The following is a 23,419-nucleotide window of genomic DNA, read 5'->3' as shown; positions in this document are numbered from 1 at the left end:
AAAGCGGGCGCACGTTCTGATTGGATGGCATCTGTTTCCGGTAGGCATTTGATTTTTTGGACCGCTGGAATTGGAGTAGGACGTCCCAGTCCTTCGTCGTGTTGGACTTGGGGAAAGTTCTCGGATCTGCGGCTCAGCGTTCCCCAGCAGGAGGTAAGCACATTTCTATGCTTGCTCTTCGGTTTAATGGTCGAGCACGTTTTACACTTTGTTTCTTAACTGCTTTCTTGTCAGCTGCTATTGGGTGTCCCTTATACTAACGGCAATACGCCTATGTAATGGCTCGATGGCAGTCTCAGTGTAACTGCCAAATCAGATGGGTTTTTCTTCTTTTTTTAGACTGTGTGTGTGTGTGTGTGTGTGTGTGTGTGTGTGTGTGTGTGTGTGTGTGTGTGTGTGTGTGTGTGTGTGGAGTGTTTATTGTTTGTCATAATATAATGGTATTTATTGTGTTCATAACAATTATTTAAGGACGGGGTGTCGTTTTAGAGGTCGGTGATTACGAATGTTATGCTGTTTTCGATCCTTTACTAGGGATTTGGCCCCTAGATAGACCTCTGCCAGCGAGTGATAAAATGACACATTTCTATTTAAAATTAAACATTTTAAATTGAAATACGTGTTTTCATATTTGAAATATTTGACGCAACTATCATTGTGTACTTATACCTCATGAAGAAAATATTCCATTTCTTATAAACACCCCGAATTACGAGGGTTTACAAACTCTTTCATTTATTGAACTTTTGTAGGGAGGGTAAATAAAATTCAGAAAGAATATAAGGGGCTGCACCTGTTGCTGGGGTGTGAGGGCGGATAGGTGGGACTGAGTGGTATCATCAGTGATAATCTGTAGATTTTATTTTGTTTACAGGATTAATGAATGATTGCTCACAAACCGTAAACTACTAACCTTGGTTACCGTCATTTGATATTTATACAGAATGCTTGACTATAAGCAGCTGAGAAGCACTGTGTTGCATTTTTCAAAGTAGAATAGTGAGTGCTTCGTTTTACCTCATTTCTCCCCACAACTACAGCCTAGTATGTTAAAGTTCACCTTTGTTGTTGTGAAATTTACATTGCATTTGGATGTAAAAATGGAATCTTATTTGGACTGGAAGACCTGGCACCTTTCAGTTAAGATTGAAGCCCAGTAGTGTTTCCCCTTACCTATGTTGCTTATTGTCCATGTGTTGAATATTTGCATTTTCTTAATTTGATTTAGCTTTCTGACCACGTTCACTGAAATCATTGCTCTGTGCAATCTAGTCAGTGCATGTGAATATTTTCAAGTTTATGTGCTCATATATGGTATATAGGAGTTTCATTGCTATGAAAAAAACTGCATGCTGGTGTAAGTAAAAGTGTGTGTGTGTGTTACTGAATGTCGTGGACCATTTGAATATTAGTTAATTTGAGACTACTTGCTTTCAGCCTGCTGCTTCTGGCAACGATTGAGGTGGTGGAAGAATTAACTATGTGAACCAAACCATCTGTTTCCTACACACAGCTTGCAGCTCCTCCCCGGGACTGTTGAAGTCCATTTTGGTGTATTACTCCCCCAGTTTTGAGGTACTACAGTTGCCTTCCAAATTGTATTAATTAAATTGTATTGTTAACAAACACTTCCCTGTAATATACAGTATTTACAGCATTTTTAGTCAAATGACATCCTCCTTCTCCACCACCACTGTCATGGCTTAACTATGCTTCTCAACCATTTCAATGACCATTTCTGCAGAAAACAGCCCATTCTCCAAAGGTATTTTTGGCACTACCCCCTTAATGGAAGATGCATCCACCGATTCAACATGCTCATGATTAATGGTTGTTTTTTTTTTTTTTCCTTGCATTTGCTAAAAAATTACCTGGTTAATGCCTTTATTTAAATATTCACGAAAAGCATGCACTGTGTCTTTACTTCATCTAACACCACTTCACCATATTGTGTGACTATCCCTCAATCAAATCAAGAAACCTCTCTGCTAATATTACATAAAAGACTTGATGATTCCTGTCACAGGTGGTGTCCACCAAGTAGGCTGTCAAGTTACTGCTATGTCAAGAACTAAAAATAATCTACCAGTGGCTCTTTGTGGTTGCTTGGACTAATAAGGTGTTGAACAGTGATCGGTTCAGAATTCATCTCCATGACATTCATCAAGATGTGCAAGAAGCTCTTTCAAATGTGATGCATCTGTCAGGTGTTACTAGGAATCCTTCACTGCCCATTTATTAGTGAAGGCCACTTAGTTGTTATTTCAGCTGATATCCTAATTATCTAAGGTTGCTCATCACAGGGTTCCGTCTTAAATGTATGGGACATAAAGCATCAAATCAGAGGATATTGTTTTTGTCTTAATAATCAGCATTTCATGGACAGTATCTTAGTGAATTGTATTCAGCCTAGTTTTGTTTATTATGAACAGTCAGTGACTGGCACAGAAATCCAACAGAGTGTCACTGCTTGGGTTATCTCAGGCAGGTATGCCTCTGACATTCCTAAAGTGAATTCTAAGTCTCCTAATCTGAGCTACACAGTCCGATTAGATGGTGTGCTTTCATATTCTTAATCAGTTGCCTCAAAGATAACTACTTCACTGGTGCCAATTCCAGCTGGGGTTTCTGGGTATCTCATCTCCTGTCTATCTTAGGGGTAAGTTTAGACAAGGAATTGGACAACTCTTCTTAAAAATGAGTAGTTCCATAACAGAATCTTTTTAATTTTTATTTGAAAGGTCTAATCTGTCCAGAACTACTTCAGTTGAGATTGTCACATAACTTGTGTTGTGCCAACCCCCAATACTTCTCATCTTGGAAGTAGAAACTTTAAATGTTGCCTCAGCATTGGTGTTTCAGACTGAGCCTGGTAAGGCTATATGGGTTACCCAGGTGGTGGTTACTTGGTGATCAGCACTCCCTCAATGAATATATCAGTTAAAAAATGGTTAGACATTGCTTGAAACAATCATATAGAAGTGGGTGATAAACTGCTTGACACAGTATACTAGATGATATTCTTCTTGCGGTATGAATTAAAATAATTCAGTATGCTAAAAATTAGTGAAAAACTTGGAACACATTTAAATACAAAACTCGCAAAACATAGAGATCATTACCCACACTCCACTAGATTGCCACACTCAGTTTGTTCAGCTTAAAACTTTCACATCCCAACCCACCGCTATTACTTCAGGTGTGCCCCAGGTCTCGGTCCTGGGGCCCCTTCTTTTCATTATTTACCTCCTTTCCCTTGTTAATATCTTTCGTAAATATAACATTAGCTTCCACTGTTACGCTGATGACACCCAGCTCTATCTCACTAGCAAACCTACTGTTTCCTTTCCACCCTCCTCGCTTATTGATTGCATAGCAGAATTCAAATCCTGGTTTTCTTCATATTTTCTTAAATTAAATAGTGACAAAACTTAAGTTCTCCTCATTGGTACAAAATCAACATTATCCAAAACTGATCATTTTTCCTTTGTTATTGATAATTCCTTTGTCTCCCCTTCCCCACAGGTTAAGAGTCTGGGTGTCATCCTTGATAGTACTTTATCCTTTCAGTCCCACATCAATAACATCTCCCAGCCTGCATATTTCCACTTGTGTAACATTAATCGTATTCGCCCCTCCCTCACTCCCTACACCACCGCTATTCTTGTTCATAGGCTTGTCACTTCTTGTCTGGATTATTGCAGTTCCCTTTTCTTTGGTCTTTCTCACAAATCTCTTTATAAGCTTCAACTGGTCCAGAATTCAGCTGCCCGCATCATTTCTAGAACCCCCTCTATTCACCATATCACTCCCGTTTTGCAACAGCTTCATTGGCTTCCAGTTCAGTTCTGAATTTAATTCAAAATTCTCCTACTAACTTTTAAGGCTATCCACAACCTTGTCCCTCCATGTCTGTCTGACCTCCTCCATGTTGCCATTCCCTCCCGTACCCTTAGATCCTCTTCCTCCATCCACTTGACTGTCCCCTTCGTCTGTCTTACCACTATGGGGAGCAGAGCATTCAGTTGCTCTGCTCTCCAGCTCTGGAACTCACTACCGTCTGAGCTTAGAAATATTGAATAATTTTTCACTTTTTCAAATCTAAACTTAAAACTTGTTTAAGAATACTTTTTTCTCTTTGATTACAATTGCTCTGTCTGATTTTAAATTTTTGTATTTTAGTTTTGTTTATAATGTGTGTTTTTTATCTATTGTTCGGTGTCCTTGAGTGTTTAGAAAGGCACCTACAAATAAATACAATTTATTATCATTTATTATTATTATTATTATTATCTGTACTTGTAAATGGAAATGGGGAATTTTTAATAATACCGTGATATTGAGTTGTGGCCTTGTCAGCCACTTCTTCTATCATGTGTGCTCATTTTTTTTTATGTTGTAGTTGTCATTAATCCATCTTACCATGTGTAACTCTATCAGGTGCACTGCGTGTTTTGTAGTGGTGATTTATGAAACATCTGTCTATTACTACCAGCCTTTTCAGTACATGTTCAATATTCTACATAATGATTTTTTTATTTTATTGTTGGCAGGGTAGATCATTTTCATCTAGCTAATTTATCTTCATGGAGACAATGGAAGAATTTGATAAGGAGTGTCCAATGCTAAAGACTTTTTGTAAGCAGCTCACAGAGGATGAATTTGAAGACCAGACTTTGACCTACACAGAGCAGGCCTTGATAGACCTGTTTCACACCATGGACGAGAACCCTGAGCTGTATGAGAGAGTTATACGAAGAAGGAAGCAAGATGAGTTGGAAAAGTCTGGAGCTGGCAATTGCTTAAAGGTAAGAAAACAACATTTTGCTTTCCAAGACACTCATATTTTTATAAAGATTCACTCAGACTTTTCTGAACGCTTGGCGGGCGGGGCTTTGCAGCGGCGCAGAGAGAGGAGAGAGACCGAGGTGAGAGAGTATTACAACAAAGTATTGTTACAATCCCGACAGTTTCCCCATATGACACGAGTCTATAGAAATCCAATTACTACGAAGTACATTCAGCAGATGTTTTCATTACAACGAAGTGATCTTGAAATGCCTGAATGAATCATCCACAGAGCAGTTAGATCTGTGGTCGCAGCTCAGATGTGCACGTTTGCACAACGATCCCCAAACAGAAACATTATAAAAAAAATTCTTTCTTCGAACTTTCCTCGTACTTTTTTTTTTTTTTTTTTTTTTTTTTTTTTTTTTTTTTTTTTTGCTGTTTTTGTTTTCTGTGGTTTTCAGTGATATCTTTTGCTTATTGCTTGTCAACATTTGAAAAACATCCATTGGAATTTAACTCATTGTCACCCTCCTATAGAAACGGCAGACACGAAAAACACGATAACAGTGTTAATGTTTGTGATGTGCAATCTGTTGGAATGGCAAATGCAAAGCATATGTCTTTGTTATATGCAAAAAAAGAAGAAAAATCTCAGGTTGCAAACGTATGCGAACTGCTTAATAACTTAATAATAAAAGAAATGTTATGTAAATCTACGGTGGGTTGGCACCCTGCCCGGGATTGTTTCCTGCCTTGTGCCCTGTGTTGGCTGGGATTGGCTCCAGCAGACCCCCGTGACCCTGTGTTCGGATTCAGCGGGTTGGAAAATGGATGGATGGATGGATGTTATGTAAATTGTGTATAAAATTGCCCCCACACACCTAGCAGCCCACCCCCCACCCCCCCCCCCCGACCGGTCCGTGGAAAAATTTGCATCTAATAAAGTGGTCCTTGCTGTCAAAAAGGTTGGGGACCACTGCTCTAGAGAATCGTAAATCCAAGAATGGCAATCAGTCTCTGTTCCGTCCGATATTTGGATGGATGACATATCATGGAGGGTGGGTGCGTCTGGGGAAATGTCATTTAATTAAATAAGCATATCTGTACTAAGGCGGTTTCGTTTTGTGGAGACGTGATTCCGTTGCCTTTGCTGACACTGGCTGCTGGCAGAGTGGAGCACAGCAAGTTTAGTTTACAGGTTGTGGTGTTCGTGTGCCAGCCACTTAGTCTGGGAAGCCGCTGGGTTAGAGTCTGTGACCGTTATGTGATCTGTATTACTGGCACAGTGGATTAGAGCAAGTGTAGTGTACAGGTTGTGTTGTGTGGGCGCCACCTACTCACTCTGGGAAGCTGCTGCGTTTGACTCTGGGGCGTGCGTCACAGCACAGTACGTATGCGCCTCCGTAGGAAGCCGCTCCGTGATGAAATATCACGGAGGGTGGGTGCGTCCTGGGACAGTTCATTTCAACGCACCTCTGTTATTGTCTTTCTTCATGTAGTCTCGTTTTTGTTTTTTTGTGGCTCTTTCATCGTATATGCGGTGGTGTGGGCGGTCGCGTACGGACTGCTGTAGAACCTAGCATGCACGCTTTAACTCAGGTTTAGTTCACAGGTCGTAGGCATGGTAAATTTCCATTTAATTCAATAACCCTATTTGAACTAAAGCGAAGCAGCTGCGTTTGACTCTGGGGCGCCGCGCCACAGTGCACATGCGCTTCAGTGCATCCGCTGCGTCCGCCGTGCATAAATTAACTGTCGTTTAGTAATATAGATAGATGTTTTAGAATGAATTATCTTAAACTTGAACTGCATTACAGAAAAGTAAAATCTGGTTTATTGCACAATTTTAGGACCCAGTCCCATGAAAGTCTACTTGTTTTACTTTGATGTTAGTCAACAAGTCTCCTCATCAGAGGCAGTTTTTTGTTTTGTTGAACTCCATGGCTTAATCTGTCAACTTTTCACCCCAGCTTGTGTTTGGATGAAGGAGTGTGAATGTTTTTTCTACAGTGCTTAATAAACCAGTGTTCTGTTAGGATTATTGACTCCTTGATGTACCCAGTATGCCCTCACTATAAACACTTTGAGTGTTAATGATGAAGCACCCTGCAGAGGCATCTTATAACTGTACTCATTGTACTTCCATTTTAGTCTGTTCATTGCAAACAGTTATCCTTTTGAAACAGGAAAATGTCAAAATGAGTAACATGAGTGCACCACATCAGTCAACAGTTTTACAAAGCTTCGAACCTTGATTACACTTTTAGATCACTTGTAATAAAAAAAAAAAAAAAAAAAAAAAAGGCAAAGTGGCAATCATAATAACAATGGAGACTAGTTACAACCTGCAGTCCTAGCAGCCCTGCGCAGACTGAGGTGAGTAGCCCTACTGTAGAATGGACACGTGGTCTTTGGGTTCCTTACACTTTGGTATTCAAACTGACACAATAATAATAATAATAATTGTTTGAGTTATTAGAGTCCAAAATGTTTGGGATGATACTTGTACACATTTGTGAATTGGTCAGTTTTGGCCAAGATTAACCTGTCATTGGAATATTGGTGCCTCCCTTTTTAAAAAATATTGCTATAAAATAGCTATTAGTCTTAAATCCCATGCTAAAACACATGTACAGCTTTTCTATCTAGTTGATACTTGGCTAGTGGTGTGTGGAGGCTCTTAGCAAACTACCCTAGCGTGTTGTATATGTACCTGGTTTTCCTGTAATAAAATAAAGTCTGAATTTCCTGTGTATTTTTTTGCAAAGAGATACGCTGTCTGATTAATGAAGGTTTTGCTGAGGTGTTTTGTTGTTCTCTGCATTGTTTGCACCTCCGTCATACGGCTATGCTTGGTTACATTATCCTTGCATCCTACATGATCACTTTATGTTCACTCCAAGCTCAAGTTTCAATTGAAAACATTCATCAAGTAGAGTTAGCAACTTGTGCTCTATTAATGTTTTTTTTTTTTTAAATAAAAATTTATACATTAGTGGGTGTCGCTGTAGTAGCGCTGCCTTCTCACAGTTAGGAGACCAGTGTTCACATCCCTGGTACTCGTTGTATGGAGTTTGCATGGGTTTCTTCCCGGTGCTCCGGTTTCCTCCCACTGCCCAAAAGCATGCAGGTTTGCAGTGTACTAAATTGCCCGGGGTGTGTGGTTGGTGTGTGTGTGTGTGTGTTAGTGTTCACCTTGTTATGGACTGGTGCCTTTTCCAGGATTTCTTCCTGCCTTGTGCCCTATGATATCTGGGAGAGTCCCCAACACCCCCTGCGACCCTGCTCAGGACTAAACATGATAGAAAATGACTGAATTATACATTAGAATGTTTGTTTCTTTTTAAGTAGAAAACCTACTTAAAGCAAGAAAATAAATTTAATGTAAATCAATCTGCATCTGTCATTATAGCCTGCAGAAGTACTACATGAATCAAGGTATGGTACCAATCTCAATATTTTCTGACAGACCCTGCCGTTTTCATATATCAAGGACTGTTGCCAGAATAAAAGGAGGAGTGCAACAAGGAATTACACATTTAAAGTTGGGAATAGGCTGTGTTCTGTCCATCCTGATACTAGCAGCAACAGCTAGAGAACTCGGTTTAGCTGCTGATATTTGTGATGAACAACTTTGTTTTCTTGGGAGTGGAGTAAGGTCCTTGGACATTAACAGAGTATGCCTTTGGCAGTAGTTGGTTGTAAATCAAGAATATATAAAGGATGAGTTAGAGGAGGTAATGCGAGTGATAGTCCTATGGATCTTTCAGTTCATAAAAACATACAGTGCCTTCAGAAAGCTTTCAGACTCCTTGACTTTTTACGCACTTTATTTTTCAGTCTTGTACTAAAATTAATTTATTTTTTCCCCTCAATAAGCAACATTCAATGCCTCAGAATGAAAAACACAATTTAAAAAAAAAAAAAAAAAACTTGCCAATTGATTAAATTGATTTATTTAAGCCACGTTTAATAATAATAAATTTTATTTTTATAGTGCTTTTGGCAATGATTATGGCCTTCTCTTCTGATCTCTCCAGCTCTGTCAAATTGGATGGGAGACTCTCAGTGGTCAGGTATTATCAGGTCTCTTTAGAGATGTTTGATTTGATTCAAGTCTAGGCTCTGGATGAGCCACTCAAAAATATTCCCAGAGTTGTTCCTGAGCTTCTCATGTGTTGTCTTTGCTTTGTGCTTTTCGCCTATTGGAAGGTGAACCTTCTTCTCAGTATGAAGTCCAGAGTACTCTGTAGCAAGTTTCCATCAACCGTGACTAGTCTCCCTGTCCCCACTGCTGGAAAAAGAACCCAACAGCATGATGTTGCCACAACCATGCTTCACTTTGGAATGGTATTTCACATGATGAGTAGAACCTGGTTTCCAACCAGGCGTAATGATTAGAATTGAGGACCGTTCAATTTTGATTTTATAAGATGAGAATAATCTTGTTTCTCATAGTCCAAGAGTCCTTGAAGTGCCTTTTTGTAAATTCCATGCAGGCTTTCACGTGTTGTTCAGCCACTCTGCTATAAAACCCAGATAGGTGGAGTTTTGTGTTGGTGTTTGTCCTTCTGGAAGTTTCTCCTATGTTCACACAGATTCCCTGAAACCCACCCAGAGTGACCATTGGGTTCTTGATCAACTCTGTTACTAGGTTTGGCCAATAAGCTAGCACTGTGAAGAGTCGTGATTGTTCCAAACTTACTGCAGATCTCTGCCCTGACGCAATCCTTTCTCTAAGCTCTGCATGGAATTCCTTCAGCTTTATGGCTTGAGCTTGCTCTGACATGTTGCCAACTGTGGGACCTTCTATAGGCAGGTGTGTGCCTTTCCAGATTGGGCCCTATCAATTCGATTGACCACAGGTGGATTCCAAACAAGGTGCAGGTACATCTCAACAGTGATCAATAAAATGAGACATACCTGAGCCAAATTTCAAGTGTCATAGCAAAGGGTCAGAATACAATTTTCAGTGTGATAGTTCATCTTCTTGTGTTTTCTGTTTTTGCTTTATCAATCTGGTGTATTGAGTGTTGTTTGAAAGGGGAAAATGTACTTGCAATTATATTAGATTGCAAATAACAAAATGTGAAAATTGAAGGGTTCTAAATACTGTACACCTGTGCTCACCCGCACCAGTCTAAGTCGGACTTGTTATTTAATTTCATACTCAAGACTTTTTTTTATGTGTGGGAGGTAAACTGTACGTAATGAGAGGTGAATGCACAGAGTGTTCTGTTCTAGAAATGTTTTAGTTAATGCTGGAGACATTAAACCTCCAAGTGCTTCCTTGTGTTTATACAGGCAAAATTTTTCCTGGCGGTTGAAGGTCAGCTGAACCGTTGCAATGCTGTGGGATCTAAAGAGCTGAGAGAGAGAGTGGGCCATCTAAAAGAGGACATGAAGAAAGTGTATTGTTATGCTAAAGGTAAGCTTTGGTAGTTCTGAGCAACAACCTGGTGCTGAACTAAGTAAGACTTCAGAATCCTGGTCTTCAGTTAGCAGGTCTGAATTTTTTTTTTTTTTTTTTTTTGCAACACATTAGTGAACTGTGAAAACTCATTTTTGTTATGTTACACTTTATTTTTTTAATAAGAGATCTGTTAAGCACATTTTTGCCAACAAAAAACGTTGTTAGGCTACTATTTTAATATACTGTATAATTGTTTAGATTAAAGGAAATGTTGACTGTTTTTATAGCATTTAACTGTTGCTTGTACAAATATCCTTGTAATTTCAACGTAAGGTACTTCTGCTCTTTGATCATGGTGCTGGAGAGAGAGGTGACATATTACATGTGGACTAACACATAGAAGTAACAGCTTCACAGAACTTCATGCATGTGACAATAGAGACCTTGTAAACCTATAACCAAAAGCTACACGCTAATGCCGGGAATTGACAGAGCTCCTAGTATTTTATAAGTAGGCCATTCGGTAAAAAAAGATGTACTTTCTCATTTGATCTTCATGATTTTTCTACTATAAATGTTTAAGAAAACAAAAAATCTGTTTAACAATGAAACATTTAGCACTACAAGATTGTTTAAGTAATATGTATGTTTTTACATGGGCAATTCTTTTTTTTTTTTAGTGTGATTTTTAATTGACTTTATGAGCATAGTACCTTTTTATTTATGGTTCAGTGTTTTTTTTTTTTTTATTGCACAAGAGGCCAAATGCTCAGCTAAAAGAAAATCTATACGTGTGGCTGAAAGAAGAGAAAAGGCCGAAGCTTCGAGGGAAAATGTGCATCATCAAAAACTGCCAGTAGCACCCCCTCCGCCACCTCCACCCCCTCCTCCATCTACTGTGTACACCCCACTGAAAGATCACACAAATTTCAGAAAGGTTAGTGTGTCTTGTGCCAAGCTTACACTTAACTGAAAAGAAGCAATATGAATGGTTTGAATGACAAAGTCAAAATCCAGACCTAAATCCACTAGACTTGTTGCGGCAGGACCTGACACAAGCAGTTCGTACTCAAAAACCTGCCACTGTTACTGCTTTAAAGTAGTTCTTTAAGGAAGAGTTTCTGTAAAGTCATGTCTGTCTGTCTTTGGCCTAAAAGGCCTCCACTGCAGTGTGCAAGACAGATACTGAATTAACAAAGTGCTTGTCCTTAGTCATTGCAGCTAAAGGTGGAACAATCAGTTAACAATAAGGGTCAATTGGTTTTCCCCACCGAGGCATTTGGTGTGGTATAACTTTATGCATTCAATAGATTTATGTAAGTTAAAGATGCTAAACACCTGAAAATATCCAGTGTGAATAATCTGGAAGTAACAAATACACATTGTGTGTGTGTGTGTGTGTTTGTGTGTGTGTATACGTATACTGTACTTAAATTGGTGTATCCAAGTTACAGCACAGCAGTTTTTAAAACTGATGATATTGATCTTCTGGTTTTTCAGGATGACTACAAAAATCCCTGAGGAGAGTTTCATACGATGAGACTTCACTTGATATGCTCTGACTTTAAAGCATGGCTGCTGAGTGCAGCTGCCTTAGTTTCATCTAGATCAGCATTACCTTGTAGATGCTATTATGCTAATTTTCGTTGTTAATGAAGTAGATGAAAAAAGCTGTTTTTACGTTTGTATGGGAGAAACCAAACATCAACAAGTCAGTGCTGTTTGAATTTAGTCAAACCTCTTGACCAGCACACCACCTATTCTCCTGGGGGAAAAAATGGTCACTTTGTGACCTTTTTATACAATATTAAAAAGAATAAGATATTTGGAGGAATGTTATACTTGGAAGTTATAACTGCTGGATTGTGAACAGTAGTTGTGTATACTCTTGGTGCCAACATAAGACAATTCAGGTCTGTGAAAAAATCTATGCAATAAATATTTTAAAAATCAGAAATAAACTGCATTATTCTTAAGACCAAAAACAGATGGATGAATATAGAGAGATATTACAATCTATTGTTTTTTGTTTTTTTTTTTTGCTTTTGTTAACCATCTTAATACTTGCATTAGACCCATATTCAGATGCTTTCAACTCCTGATCTACTGGACAGTTATGGACTATCAAGGCTAAAGCAACAGACAAAGAGGTAAGAATGAGTAAACATTCAGCCAAGGTTTTCTTTATCTTATTAAAAAAGTGAACTCTGTTAGTTAAACTCCTTTATTTTGAACAGTAAGAAAGAGAGAACTGTTCCAGCAGAATGCACTCAAGAAAGATGCCATCTCACAATTCATAGTGAGCTCCTTGCTACAAATCCTTTGAAGAGACTCAAGGCCACTGGAATTGACAGGTACATAAAATGGGGAAAATTATTCTTTTGGGACTGTTTTTGCAATTTACATTGTAATCTTCCTGCAGCTGGATGTGTGCAGCAAGAAGCAATAAGAAAAATGGTGTGCTTTACATGGCTAGAAGAAAATTACTATTTTGCATTACACTTTATGAAACTTATGCATAGATCTGTACAGTATTTTACCATAATTGCTTGTTGGATATGATTTTAAGTCTGATACAATGAAATTATTGGGCAAGGTGTATGATGACAATGTAGATAAGGCATCTTCTTTCCAATTTATAATAAATTCTACATTGAATCTCCTTACTGTCCCACACCCAAGACTCTCCAGCCTGGGAAGGCAGCTCCTTCAGTGTTATGGCCCCTGAACTCTAGAACTCTCTTCTCGAGTCAAAACTTTCCTCCTCTACGAACTTTTACCTTCTGTGTGAATTTTTTTTTTTTTTTTTTAAACTGTGTATGTAAAACAACCTTGGGTTTATGAAAGGCGCTCTATAAATGCTACTTATTATTATTATTATTTTTATTGCAAGGATAGAGCTACTAACTCTTTTCTGTACTTGGTGGGAATTTTTTTTTTTCCTTTCTCTCAACCTTTTATTGCAGATTTGAGATACCTTTTATATAAAACTGTATTAATTACTTTAGGTCTCCAGGTGGAACCCCAGTGAACACTCCAAAAAAGCCCTCTGTAAAGGAGACCATGGAGAACTCCCCAACTTCAGCATTCAACACAGCTCTGCTTACAAAATTTCAAAATGTGAGGAGTCCGTTTGGAGAGACTGTGCCGCACTCCCCTGACAGTGATGGAGATGATAGCTGCAGCAGCAACTTGGGATTTGCAACACCCCCTGGGACCCCATAAATTCTAGGAAACAAAGCTGCACATTCATAGAGTATATCAGAATGTATCGTCCTTTTTAAAATGCTGTGCAAACATCTTGCTTTGTTCTTCATGGCAGCACACCTACAATTGTGATGGAGTGCCTCAACAGGCTTAGTTACTCTTAAAGGCTGTATGTTTGGCCACTTAACAGGTTATTCACAACAGGGAGAGATTATTACTGCTTTTTATTTATTGTTATGAAGACAATCAGTTTTAAAAGTGACAACTAATTGTAAATATTTTAATATGATTTCAATTTTAATACTGTCTTTTATACAAAGTTAAAATTTATGCCAAAGAAACTCTTATATGCAGTTGGTGCATGTCTCGCCCTTAGCAGTGTGCTTTGAGACAAGCATGTTGCTGACTGTATCTTCTCAAGCCATAATGAAAGAAAGAAATAAAATGGAGACCGGGCCCACTTGCATATTAGTCCGCAGACATTTGAAGGCCAAAGTAAACCTAGCAACAATACGGTTTTCTAGCTTCCATTTTGCTTGTCTCTGCTTTTTGCAGTTTGAATTATTTTTGTAATCTACCAGTTCTTTATTTTTTTTAAATTGCAACATTTTATTGTATAATTTTTATGCATTCATTAAAATGTTAAATCAAATTTTTAGAAAAGCGTGTCTTGAGCTCTATTGGTGCATGACTAAGAGTAGATTATAAGCTAAAATAATAACATTGACTTAGAAATTATTGCCTCTCTCCAGTTATCTTATTGGTCTGTCTGGTAGCACACAATAAAGACATTGAAGTCTTACAGAACCCCTGCGGGTGTCACTCCTTATATTTCAGTTGTGTGTTATACAGACCTTTTTGTCATTCTGTCTTACACTACATTAAATAAAATAGTAATTGCAAAAAAAATTTAAAATCCCACCAACCTTTCCTGCAGAAACACACTTTGAGTATTTTAGGCATGAAGTCCACAAAAGGAAGCAGAGTAAAACAATGGGATACAGAGGAAGAAATTCAAAAAGCTCTGTGCTCTACCAAGAAATTTCTATTTGTAAGTGCATCCCTTTTAGCTTCTTGTGTCTAAACCCAGTAATGTATAGCTAAAAAAAGACCGCAAACGTCATTCTGGGGAAATGACCTTCCTTCATTTGACATAACATGAATTCAAGCACTTTATGTCCTTTCATAAGGGGATCATTAATTTTGCTATTCTCTTATACAGTGTAAATAGTAAATAACTAAAATTAGTAGCTTGCCTAATTCTCATTATGTTAATGAATTTGTAAAATATATAGTATTTAGTGTCAACAGACCAATTAAGGAGGAGAATATAGCCAGAACAGACTACTTTATTAGCATTTTTTTTTTTTTTAATTTGCATGGTAAAATTTAACAAATGTGGTTTATCATTAGCAGCTTACTGTGTTGTGACCCAGAGAAGACAAAGCCGTTGCTTTCCTTCATACTGGCCATATGAAGGGAAGGACTTCCCCACAGCGGGCATTAAGCTTTATCCAGGCAAGGTGGTCTGCTCGGGTGGGACCAATGTTTACTATGGCAATTGGCAACCTCCTCTCATTAGCAGCAAGGAGAAACCTGTATCCTGAATAAACCTAGAAAAGGATAGGAGACAATTAAGACTGCACTAGATGACAAGCGAGCAAGTAGGCAATCATTCAAAGTTGCAATCTACAGTATTTTTAAAAAATGGATATGTCTTTTTAGAAAGTCAAGTTGCTTCTTGTACAATATGAGAGGCTCTCCTGAGTATGCATATTATCACAAAACTTAAGAACTGAAGTACCCTCCTAGACCTGAGCAGAAATCTTACACTGTCTTTGATATGTGTCATATTTTGTTACTGGAGCAGTACCTGTAGAGATGAGCCAGCAACTAGTACTGCATCAGCCTCGGCCAGACGCTGTAGAATGAAGTTCACTTTGTCTCGTTGTACTGTATCACCAAAAAATGTGACATCTGGCTTAAGGATTCCTCCACATGTGCTGCAGTCTGGAACATGAAAATGTTTCACCTGCTCTTCACTTAAATGGACATCTCCATCTGGAGCAACCTCCTGTGCCTCCTCGTTCCAGCTAGGGTTCAGCTGTAAAAGTTGATCTTGGAAATGGCTTCTAGACAATTGAGCTCCACAACCCAGACAGACTACACTGAATGTAAAGGGAGAAAAAAATGTTTTTCTTTAACAGGCACTGCATTATGAGGAAAAAGCCTCATGTTTGTCACCACTGCTTATACTTGGCCTTTCTATGAGTAATAAGGTCATTTTAAGATTTTAAACTGGGCTTAATTGAAACTTACACCACCTTCTCACGATTCTGATTGATCCTAGGTGTATGCAACTTTAGAGGTATAAAGGTTACATGACTGGAAGTGACCTACTCATGGCCGCACAGCGTCAGTGGTGGGATTTGAAGCCACAGCCTCCGGGTCTCAAGTCCCAAGTCTTAACCTCTCCGCCACGCCACTATTGGGCATAGCTTAACAAATTGCTGCTCTTTGAAATCTCAATTCTTAATTTTGTATTTTATTAATAGAAAATGATAGAAGACTTGACGTGGAAACTCTTAAAGGGTGTAATCTTTTATACTATCCGATATTTTATTTAATTTTAAGCAGATGTTAATACGCACTGCACCCCTATTTATTGTGTACTACCCACTCCGACCGCACAGGTGAAAATGATCTGAATAGAAATCGACTGCCTTTACCGGTAAGTACAACCGTGCAGCTCCGTCAGGCGCTGACTGCCAGCCTTTGAATGTAATGCATCCACATTCTGGGTCACTAGCCAGTGCAGTTTGTCCAGGACCTCACATTTTTTTAGGGCTAGATGGGCTGAATTTGGCTGATAGGATGAAAACTGTGGCCATCCCGCGAAGTTCCGTGCCCAGTATCTCTGTCGGGCCAGGGCGCTCCTCAGAAACTCGGCGTGTTGAATAGGACGTCTCTGGGTCCTGCTGTAAAGCCCGACGCCTTCGGAGCGATAGTCTGGAATTCCGGACTCCGTGGAAAGCCCAGCTCCCGTTATCACAAATAACTTTTTCGCTCGACCGACCAACTCATGCAACTTGTCCACTTCTACAGAATCCAGCGGAGGGCAGGCTGGAACAAAACTGATAGCTTTGGTAGAGTACCAGGCCCTGAGGCTGCCGCCACGAAATAAAATAGGAAACCTGGAAAATAAGTTAGATCATGTAACAATCACAATGCACAAAAAGGATGTCCGTCAAGACCCATGCATAACAACATTTTCTTTCTAGTAAAATAGTGAACGACAAACCGGGCCACTGAAAGATGTCAATCAGTCATTATACAACCCACTATATCCTAACACAGGGTCACGGCGGTCTGCTGGAGCCAATCCCAACCAACACAGGGCGCAAGGCAGGAACAAATCCCAGGCAGGGCACACACACTAGGGACAATTTAGGATCGCCAAAGCACCTAACCGCCATGTCTATGGACTTTGGAAAGAAACCACTGCGCCACCGTTCCACTCCGAAAGATAAGACAGAGTAATCCATTCAGCCCCACTAGAGGGCGCTCAGAAGACCTCATTTTTGTAATTTGACGGCTAACATTTTGTGATTTTTTTTTTTACATTTTTTTTTTTATTTTGTTTCTTCATTGCATCATAGACCTTACCTGAAAATTATACTGCTTTACATACACTGTCCTGTCGCTAACATCTAAGATCAGATATTAGATTATTCTCTTACCCGGCACTTGTCAAAAAAGCGTAGGAACGGGGTTATAGAAATCTTAAAGCAGGCTGATAAGATTGACTTTAACAGATTAAAATGCTCATATAAAAAAGAACCACCCAACAACTGGCCAGACTGAACCTGCGCTCCAGTACTAAGAGTCACTTCTACGGTGCAGGGACTTAACAATACCGGCATACTACATTACAAGTGACTCACCTGATTCGTGCCATGTTATCTTTTATGATCTCAAAGGGAAAACACAGGGGTCGTAGTTGTTGCAACGGCGAATATTATGAAATGTCAATATGTTTTAAAGTGAACAAGCTTTCATCTTCATCCCCCATTATCCTCATTTGGAGTGGTTCACTTTCAGCTCCTTGACACGATTGACTGAGTTCTTCGAATAGTATTATGGACAACGTAGTTTCTTACAAGGACACAATCGTTCTAGGACCCGGATATTCGCTTTACTAACGCCCAATGACTACATTTCCCATCGACCAACGTAAGGGGTTATTGCGTGTTATTGCTGGAAGAAACCGGTAAGAACGACGGTGTGGTGTGTCGTGTCCTTGTAATGGGCTGATAATGTACGTTTTTGTTTACGAAAACAAAAATCACAGTTGGAAGGTGAAATAAAAGTTGAAATCTACGAAGAGTGGCATTTCGGCCACAACCTGGCACATCGATTTAAAAACTCGACACGTGATGTAAGCAGTTGTTTTTTTCTTTCGGTCCGTGAGCAAACATTTGTCTATTAATGTCTATTTTCTTCAGCCGACATTCTGGAGAAATTGGTAGCATTTTAATTTTAAAGTAAACATTAGCAGTTATTTTCAACTTTTGAAATTTAGAAAACCTTTGTGTGTTTTGGGTTGTTGAGCTGCGATCTGGTCAGTGAGTCGAATTTAACTTTTAAATGATGGAGATGGCAATCAAAGTGTACCAATAGAAGAAAGAAGTGCGACATATTTTGGAAATTGAAAGTAGCGGGTCCCGCTTGTCCCAATTCTATCAGCCATTAGACCCATTGTAGTGGGTCGGAGGCATTCGGAGGCTGCTTTGGTGTCTAATTGAACAATCCGGAACTAATCAGCTCGCCTTTAAAAAGCTTTTATTGATAGTAGAGCATAAGGCATAGTTAGTCGTTGTTAATGCATTCCATAATGAATTGAATGTCGCCAGCTGAGGACAGGGTCGCATTGGCATGTTGCATGTCAGTATTGCCGGACACTACGGACCACACCTTTCCTCTGGGTCCTGACTGCTGGCAAAGTGTAACAGCAGTTGACCGTCCCAGATTTCGGGTGACAACACCAGAGGTGCCTGCACACATCACAAGGGTCCATCGGTGTGACACTGCTGCCGAAACTGCCTGCAGACACAATGACCCCACATGCTTGGGAGCGAGGCCCTCTGCTCACACCTCCTACACGTCCCCACCCTTAAACGCAGCTGCTTTGGCCTGCTTTCTCCTCAGACCTCAACTCCTGCATTTCTTTCCCATCAGTATACTTTGTAACTGTTTAATGAACCTATTACAATCTTGAAAAGGAAGGAAAGTGGAATGTTTTAGTGTTATGCATCCAACGACTAAAACTGTTTTTTTCCTGAAATGCACAGTACAGAACAGCAGTATAAGGTAGGAAGATGATCATGAGGACACAAATGTGTGCCCTGGAGGAGTTACTAATGTTGGAACCTGTCATTTACTAAGCATACACTGATTTGCCCACCAAAAGCACTATAGCTTAATGTAAAGTGACATCCAATGTTTTCAACACTAGGACCCACTGTTTTACATGTTGCATCCTGGTAGCTTTGCATTTCTTATTTTGCCAGTACTTTAATTTTGATTTTTTTCTTTTACAGTAGAAAATTAAGCCTGTGCCCGCCAGCATGCCTGTTCTGTGCAGCCGCTGTGAAATCAAGAAAGCACATCTGAAACGCCCCAAGACTGGACACTCGCTGTGCAAGGAGTGCTTTTTTTGGGTGTTTGAGGAGGAGGTACATCATAGCATTGTCTCTGCCAAGCTGTTTAACAGGGGGGAGACAGTCGGAATCGGGGCATCCGGTGGCAAAGATTCCACTGTCCTAGCTCATGTCATGAAGGTTCTCAATGAGCGTTATGACTATGGCTTGAACTTGATATTGCTCTCTGTTGACGAAGGCATAACTGGTTACAGGGATGACTCTTTGGAGACTGTGAAACGCAACCAAGAGCAATATGAATTGCCACTGAAGATTGTTTCTTATGAGGAGCTCTATGGCTGGACCATGGATACCATTGTAAAGCAAGTGGGTTTGAAGAACAATTGCACCTTCTGTGGAGTTTTCCGGAGACAGGCACTGGATAGGGGAGCCATGATGCTTGAAGTGGACAAAATTTGCACCGGTAAGGAGAATGAAAAATGCGAGAACAAATAGGAGAGACAAATTATGTAATTAATCCATATGTTCATTCCTTATTAAAACCCCATTGAGAGGCAAGTAAGAAATGTACCATCCATTCTCATCATGTACCTGCTCTGTCGTAGGAGGCTGGGTCTCGTCCTGGTAGCGTCAGCATGGAATATGGCACCAGTGACAATTTAGACTCTAATTTGGAGTTACACAATTCCAAAAAGCCATTCTGTGTGGCGCAGTTGTTAAGGCTTTGGACTTCAAACCCTGAGGTTGTGTGTTCAAATCCAACCACTAACACTGTGTGACCCTGAGCAAGTCACTTCACCCGCCTGTGCTCCCATTGGAGAAAGAAATGTAACCAATTGTATCTCAGATGTTGTAAACTGCTTTGGATAAGGCCTTGGCCAAATACATAAATAAATGTAAGATGATATAATGCACCAAAAGCAGAGAATTTGGAGGAAACTCATGTACAGTAGTTGTGGGGAGAACATGCTGGGTCTCCACTTGTGGTCGCTAGGGTCAGGATTGAGACTTGGTTTTCTAGTTGTAAGGTAGCAGTGCTATCCAATGTGCTATCAATTACAGAAAACCGAATGCAGAAATTACATCCAAAAAGTTAGTAAAAGTAGGAATAATTTGTGAAGCTCAGAATTGTAAAGATACTAACTGTAGTTGCCTCCATACTATGGTGAAAGCCATCTACTAAGACTTCTGATCTAACTAGTAAGCCCGCGATTCTCAAAAGAATCGCAAATCCAAGAATGGCAATCACTTTCTGTTCCCTCCGATATTTGGAGGGATGTATTATCATGGAGGGTGGGTGCGTCCTGGGACATTTTTCATTTAATTCAATAAGCATATTTGTACCAAAGCGGTTTCTTTTGGAGCTGTGACTCATCTGGTTCTGGTGTTTCAGAAGCGTGTTGTAGGCGCCTGCGTTCATTTTTTATATCCATGCGGTCTTGTTTTTGTTTTTCTATGGCTGTATCGTCAGCTAGAAGTCATTTGCTGACGGTGGCGGATTCGCGTACTGAAGTGACCATGGCGGCGGATCCGGGCATGGAGGGCTACATTACTAAACGAAGGTGGCATATGCGGTGGTGTGGGCGGTCGCGTTCGGGCAGCTGTACAACCTGGCATGCACGCTTTACCTCAGGTTTAGTTCACAGGTCGTAGCCATACGGGCTCGTATTTGTAGTTCTAATCGTTGAGCTGTTTCTTTTTGGAGCCGTGACTCCTTTGCCTGTGCTGTTTCAGAAGTGCGTTGTGGGCGCCTTCCTTCATTGTTTTTATCCATACGGGCTCGTTTTTGTATTTCCGTTAGTTGAGCTCTTTCATTGTGGAGCTGTGATGTCTTTGCTTCTGGTGTTTCTGAAGTGCGTTGTAGGAGCCTCCGTGTATGGTCTTTATCCATGCAGTCTCGTCTTTGTTGTTCTGTGGTTGTGTCGTTTAGTTTAGTTTACAGGTTGTGTTGTTTGGGCGCCACCTACTGATGCTGGGAAGCCGCTTTATCCATGCGGTCTCGTCTTTGTTGTTCTGTGGCTGTGTCGTTAGGTAGAAGTCGTTTACTGTTAGGAATCATAATCCAACTTACTTTTAATACTGAATTACCGTTATGTGATTCAAATATGTGTTGTTTGGGCGCCACCTACTGACCCTGGGATTTGTATCATTTAAATGTGTTAATGTGTTTTAACACTGAAGCTAAAAATTCATCTAGAAATTAATCAATTTTCATTACTTTAATTAGGCCAGGTACCCTCGGCCATTGGAAAAGGGAGAGAATAAACAAGTACTGAAGAAAGGTTCTAATTCTAAATGAGAATTCTATACAGGATTCACATATATGATTTGAATTATTTTAATATTTTCTCATATCATGCAACAGACTTAAAACTTTTAGATTACTTTTTTAAATAACTCATTGTTGTCATTGTGGTTCTCTCCATGTTTCATATGTACAGGAATTTGTTTCATGAAAAATGAACTTTAGATTTTCAATGGAAAAGCACTTTTTGGTAGCACTGAACATATTCTGACCATTTTTTTTGGAAAGGGTTTTGTATTTTAATGTTTGTGTGCCTGTGGTGAGAAAAACAACTTTGTAGACCCTCAAACCCGAATGAGTGGGCCAATTCTTGTGAACAACTTGAGGTCTTAAGAGCTGGTCAGGCTTTGGGTGAACTCCAGCTGGTCACCTTCAAGCTGCTTAAGTTCAAACTTTTTAAAGCCCTCAGCAGGTAAACCACTGCTCCAAAGTTCATAATGTGTTGGCTTACAGATTAGAACTTTGTGAGTTTTGAGTTGAATGCAGAGCTTAAGTGTTTCAATTTAAACTTTCAGTAATCACAGCAGCTGAACACTTGTTACATTTTATGCCTTTATGATAGACTAAAATGTGAAAAATAAACTTCAGTAGCATTGTGTCTTACATATATTTTGGTAAACTTGTACCATAAACCATATTTGTGTTGTAAGTCCTATGATTGCCACATCTGATTTTTTTTTTTTTTTTTTTTTTTTTTTTTTTATATAAAGGATATGAAAAAAATTGAGTTAATTATTTACTTATTTATTTATTTGTTCCATTTAGGACATAATGCTGATGATGTTGCAGAAACTGTGCTGATGAATTTCCTTCGGGGTGATATTGCCAGGCTGCGGCGCTGCACAGCCATTTCAACAGGCAGTGAGGGGGCTATACCTCGCTGCAAGCCACTCAAGTACGCCTACGAGAAGGAGATTGTCCTGTATGCATATTTTAAGAAACTGGACTACTTCTCCACTGAATGCATTTATTCCCCCAATGCTTACAGAGGACATGCTCGCAGCTTTCTAAAAGATCTTGAGTCCATCCGCCCAAGCTCGATCATTGATGTGATCCACTCTGGTGAGAATCTGTCTGTCAAGGAGGAGGTACGCATGCCCATTCAGGGCAACTGTGCCCGTTGCGGGTACATTTCCAGCCAGAAACTCTGTAAGGCCTGTGTGCTTCTTGAGGGACTCAATAGAGGCCTTCCAAAACTAGGGATTGGTAAACACCACAAGCTACAGGATAAGCTTCTGAAAAGTCAACCGCTGACCGAAGAAGAGGAAAAGAAGTTCAAAATGATCAGCTTCTGATGTTTAGGATACAAGAGCATCTCATTTGTGGGGTGAAGGGGTAGAAATTGAGTGGCATTTTTATTTTTGTCATTTGCGTGAAATTAAGAAATAAAAGTAAACTGTTTAAATACCTGAAAGTTTGTAAAATATATGTACTAGTAAGAAATTTCTAAATTTTGTCAATGCTTCATTACTGAACATTGTTTTAGAAAATGTGTTACTTAGTCCTTAAACAGAGAGGGAGAACACTGACGTGTCCAAAAAAGACCATGAGTCCAGAGTTAATTAGTTGAATTGTGGGTTTGAATACTGATTGCATTCTCCAGGTAAGCCACAGAGATCATCTGCTTCCTGTGGGCCCACTTGCCCTTGTGATGGGGTACACCCTCAGACTGAACAGTCGCAGCTGCTACAATGCCTGGGGAGGGAAGTAGGAGCCTCCTTGGAAAAGTGAACTACTTACAGAGCAGCTCTCTTCCAGATTTGGCAGGAGGAATGATGGACAGCACCCAATGATCAAGCTTGCTTATGTTCTCCTAAGCAGTTCCTGGAAATTTTGCTGCCTAGGGAGCTATGTGGATTTGCCCAACTCAGCTATATATGTGGATTACTAAAACCTGTTCCTCCTTGCATTTTAAATGGCTTGCAGCCCAGATATGTCCATGCAGGCTATGTCTCTCGAAAGAGGGAGCTAAGAGCTGTGTCCTGACGTGGGTCTGGATCACTGTATAGACCACGATTACTGCTTTTCCTTATGCTTGTTTTA

The 23,419-nt window shown here is 39.7% G+C and overlaps 3 protein-coding genes across 9 annotated transcripts; 2 read left to right on the top strand and 1 right to left on the bottom strand.

Annotated features, from left to right (window-relative positions):
* Positions 1 to 50: 50 nt before the first annotated feature.
* LOC114669174 (uncharacterized) lies at positions 51 to 14,063 on the top strand. 4 transcript variants are annotated; one of them, XM_028825333.2, is made up of 8 exons: positions 51 to 153; positions 1,438 to 1,575; positions 4,554 to 4,808; positions 10,096 to 10,219; positions 10,963 to 11,141; positions 12,278 to 12,354; positions 12,442 to 12,558; positions 13,213 to 14,063. In XM_028825333.2, the coding sequence occupies exons 3-8, from the start codon at positions 4,587 to 4,589 to the stop codon at positions 13,427 to 13,429; spliced, it is 936 nt and encodes a 311-aa protein (XP_028681166.1). In that variant the 5' UTR covers positions 51 to 153; positions 1,438 to 1,575; positions 4,554 to 4,586; the 3' UTR covers positions 13,430 to 14,063. The 4 variants fall into 4 exon arrangements, with proteins under 4 accessions (XP_028681166.1, XP_028681167.1, XP_028681168.1 ...); XM_028825334.2 differs by lacking the exon at positions 1,438 to 1,575 and having other exon boundaries at positions 55 to 153; positions 4,574 to 4,808; XM_028825335.2 differs by lacking the exon at positions 1,438 to 1,575 and having other exon boundaries at positions 57 to 153.
* Positions 14,064 to 14,386: 323 nt separating this feature from the next.
* Positions 14,387 to 22,766, top strand: ctu1 (cytosolic thiouridylase subunit 1 homolog (S. pombe)). Of its 4 annotated transcripts, none has more exons than XM_051921583.1 (3): positions 14,387 to 14,462; positions 19,012 to 19,534; positions 22,142 to 22,766. In XM_051921583.1, the coding sequence occupies exons 2-3, from the start codon at positions 19,039 to 19,041 to the stop codon at positions 22,669 to 22,671; spliced, it is 1,026 nt and encodes a 341-aa protein (XP_051777543.1). In that variant the 5' UTR covers positions 14,387 to 14,462; positions 19,012 to 19,038; the 3' UTR covers positions 22,672 to 22,766. The 4 variants fall into 4 exon arrangements, with proteins under 4 accessions (XP_051777543.1, XP_028681164.1, XP_028681163.1 ...); XM_028825331.2 differs by lacking the exon at positions 14,387 to 14,462 and adding an exon at positions 16,082 to 16,142; XM_028825330.2 differs by lacking the exon at positions 14,387 to 14,462 and adding an exon at positions 17,595 to 17,681.
* sirt4 (sirtuin 4) lies at positions 14,660 to 17,537 on the bottom strand. The gene is made up of 4 exons (XM_028825336.2): positions 17,356 to 17,537; positions 16,141 to 16,605; positions 15,285 to 15,579; positions 14,660 to 15,024 (listed from the first exon to the last, which is right to left on the bottom strand). The coding sequence occupies exons 1-4, from the start codon at positions 17,367 to 17,369 to the stop codon at positions 14,872 to 14,874; spliced, it is 927 nt and encodes a 308-aa protein (XP_028681169.1). The 5' UTR covers positions 17,370 to 17,537; the 3' UTR covers positions 14,660 to 14,871.
* Positions 22,767 to 23,419: the final 653 nt, after the last annotated feature.

Source organism: Erpetoichthys calabaricus, chromosome 18, assembly GCF_900747795.2.
Source record: "Erpetoichthys calabaricus chromosome 18, fErpCal1.3, whole genome shotgun sequence".
NCBI classification, from domain to species: domain Eukaryota; kingdom Metazoa; phylum Chordata; class Cladistia; order Polypteriformes; family Polypteridae; genus Erpetoichthys; species Erpetoichthys calabaricus.
Note: the sequence above shows the minus strand (reverse complement) of the source record. Positions and strands in the feature narration are given on the sequence as shown.

Bases quoted from the DNA above. Each gene is read 5' to 3' on its own strand.
- LOC114669174 (XM_028825333.2), top strand. From the start codon at position 4,587: ATGGAGACAATGGAAGAATTTGATAAGGAGTGTCCAATGCTAAAGACT. The intron at 4,809-10,095 runs GTAAGAAAACAA...GTGTTTATACAG, and splicing joins GAGCTGGCAATTGCTTAAAG to GCAAAATTTTTCCTGGCGGT. The intron at 11,142-12,277 runs GTTAGTGTGTCT...TACTTGCATTAG, and splicing joins ATCACACAAATTTCAGAAAG to ACCCATATTCAGATGCTTTC.
- sirt4 (XM_028825336.2), bottom strand. The intron at 15,580-16,140 runs GTAAAGGCAGTC...CTTTACATTCAG, and splicing joins CTGCACGGTTGTACTTACCG to TGTAGTCTGTCTGGGTTGTG. The intron at 15,025-15,284 runs GTACTGCTCCAG...ATCCTTTTCTAG, and splicing joins TTGCTGGCTCATCTCTACAG to GTTTATTCAGGATACAGGTT.
- ctu1 (XM_051921583.1), top strand. From the start codon at position 19,039: ATGCCTGTTCTGTGCAGCCGCTGTGAAATCAAGAAAGCACATCTGAAA. The intron at 19,535-22,141 runs GTAAGGAGAATG...TGTTCCATTTAG, and splicing joins AGTGGACAAAATTTGCACCG to GACATAATGCTGATGATGTT.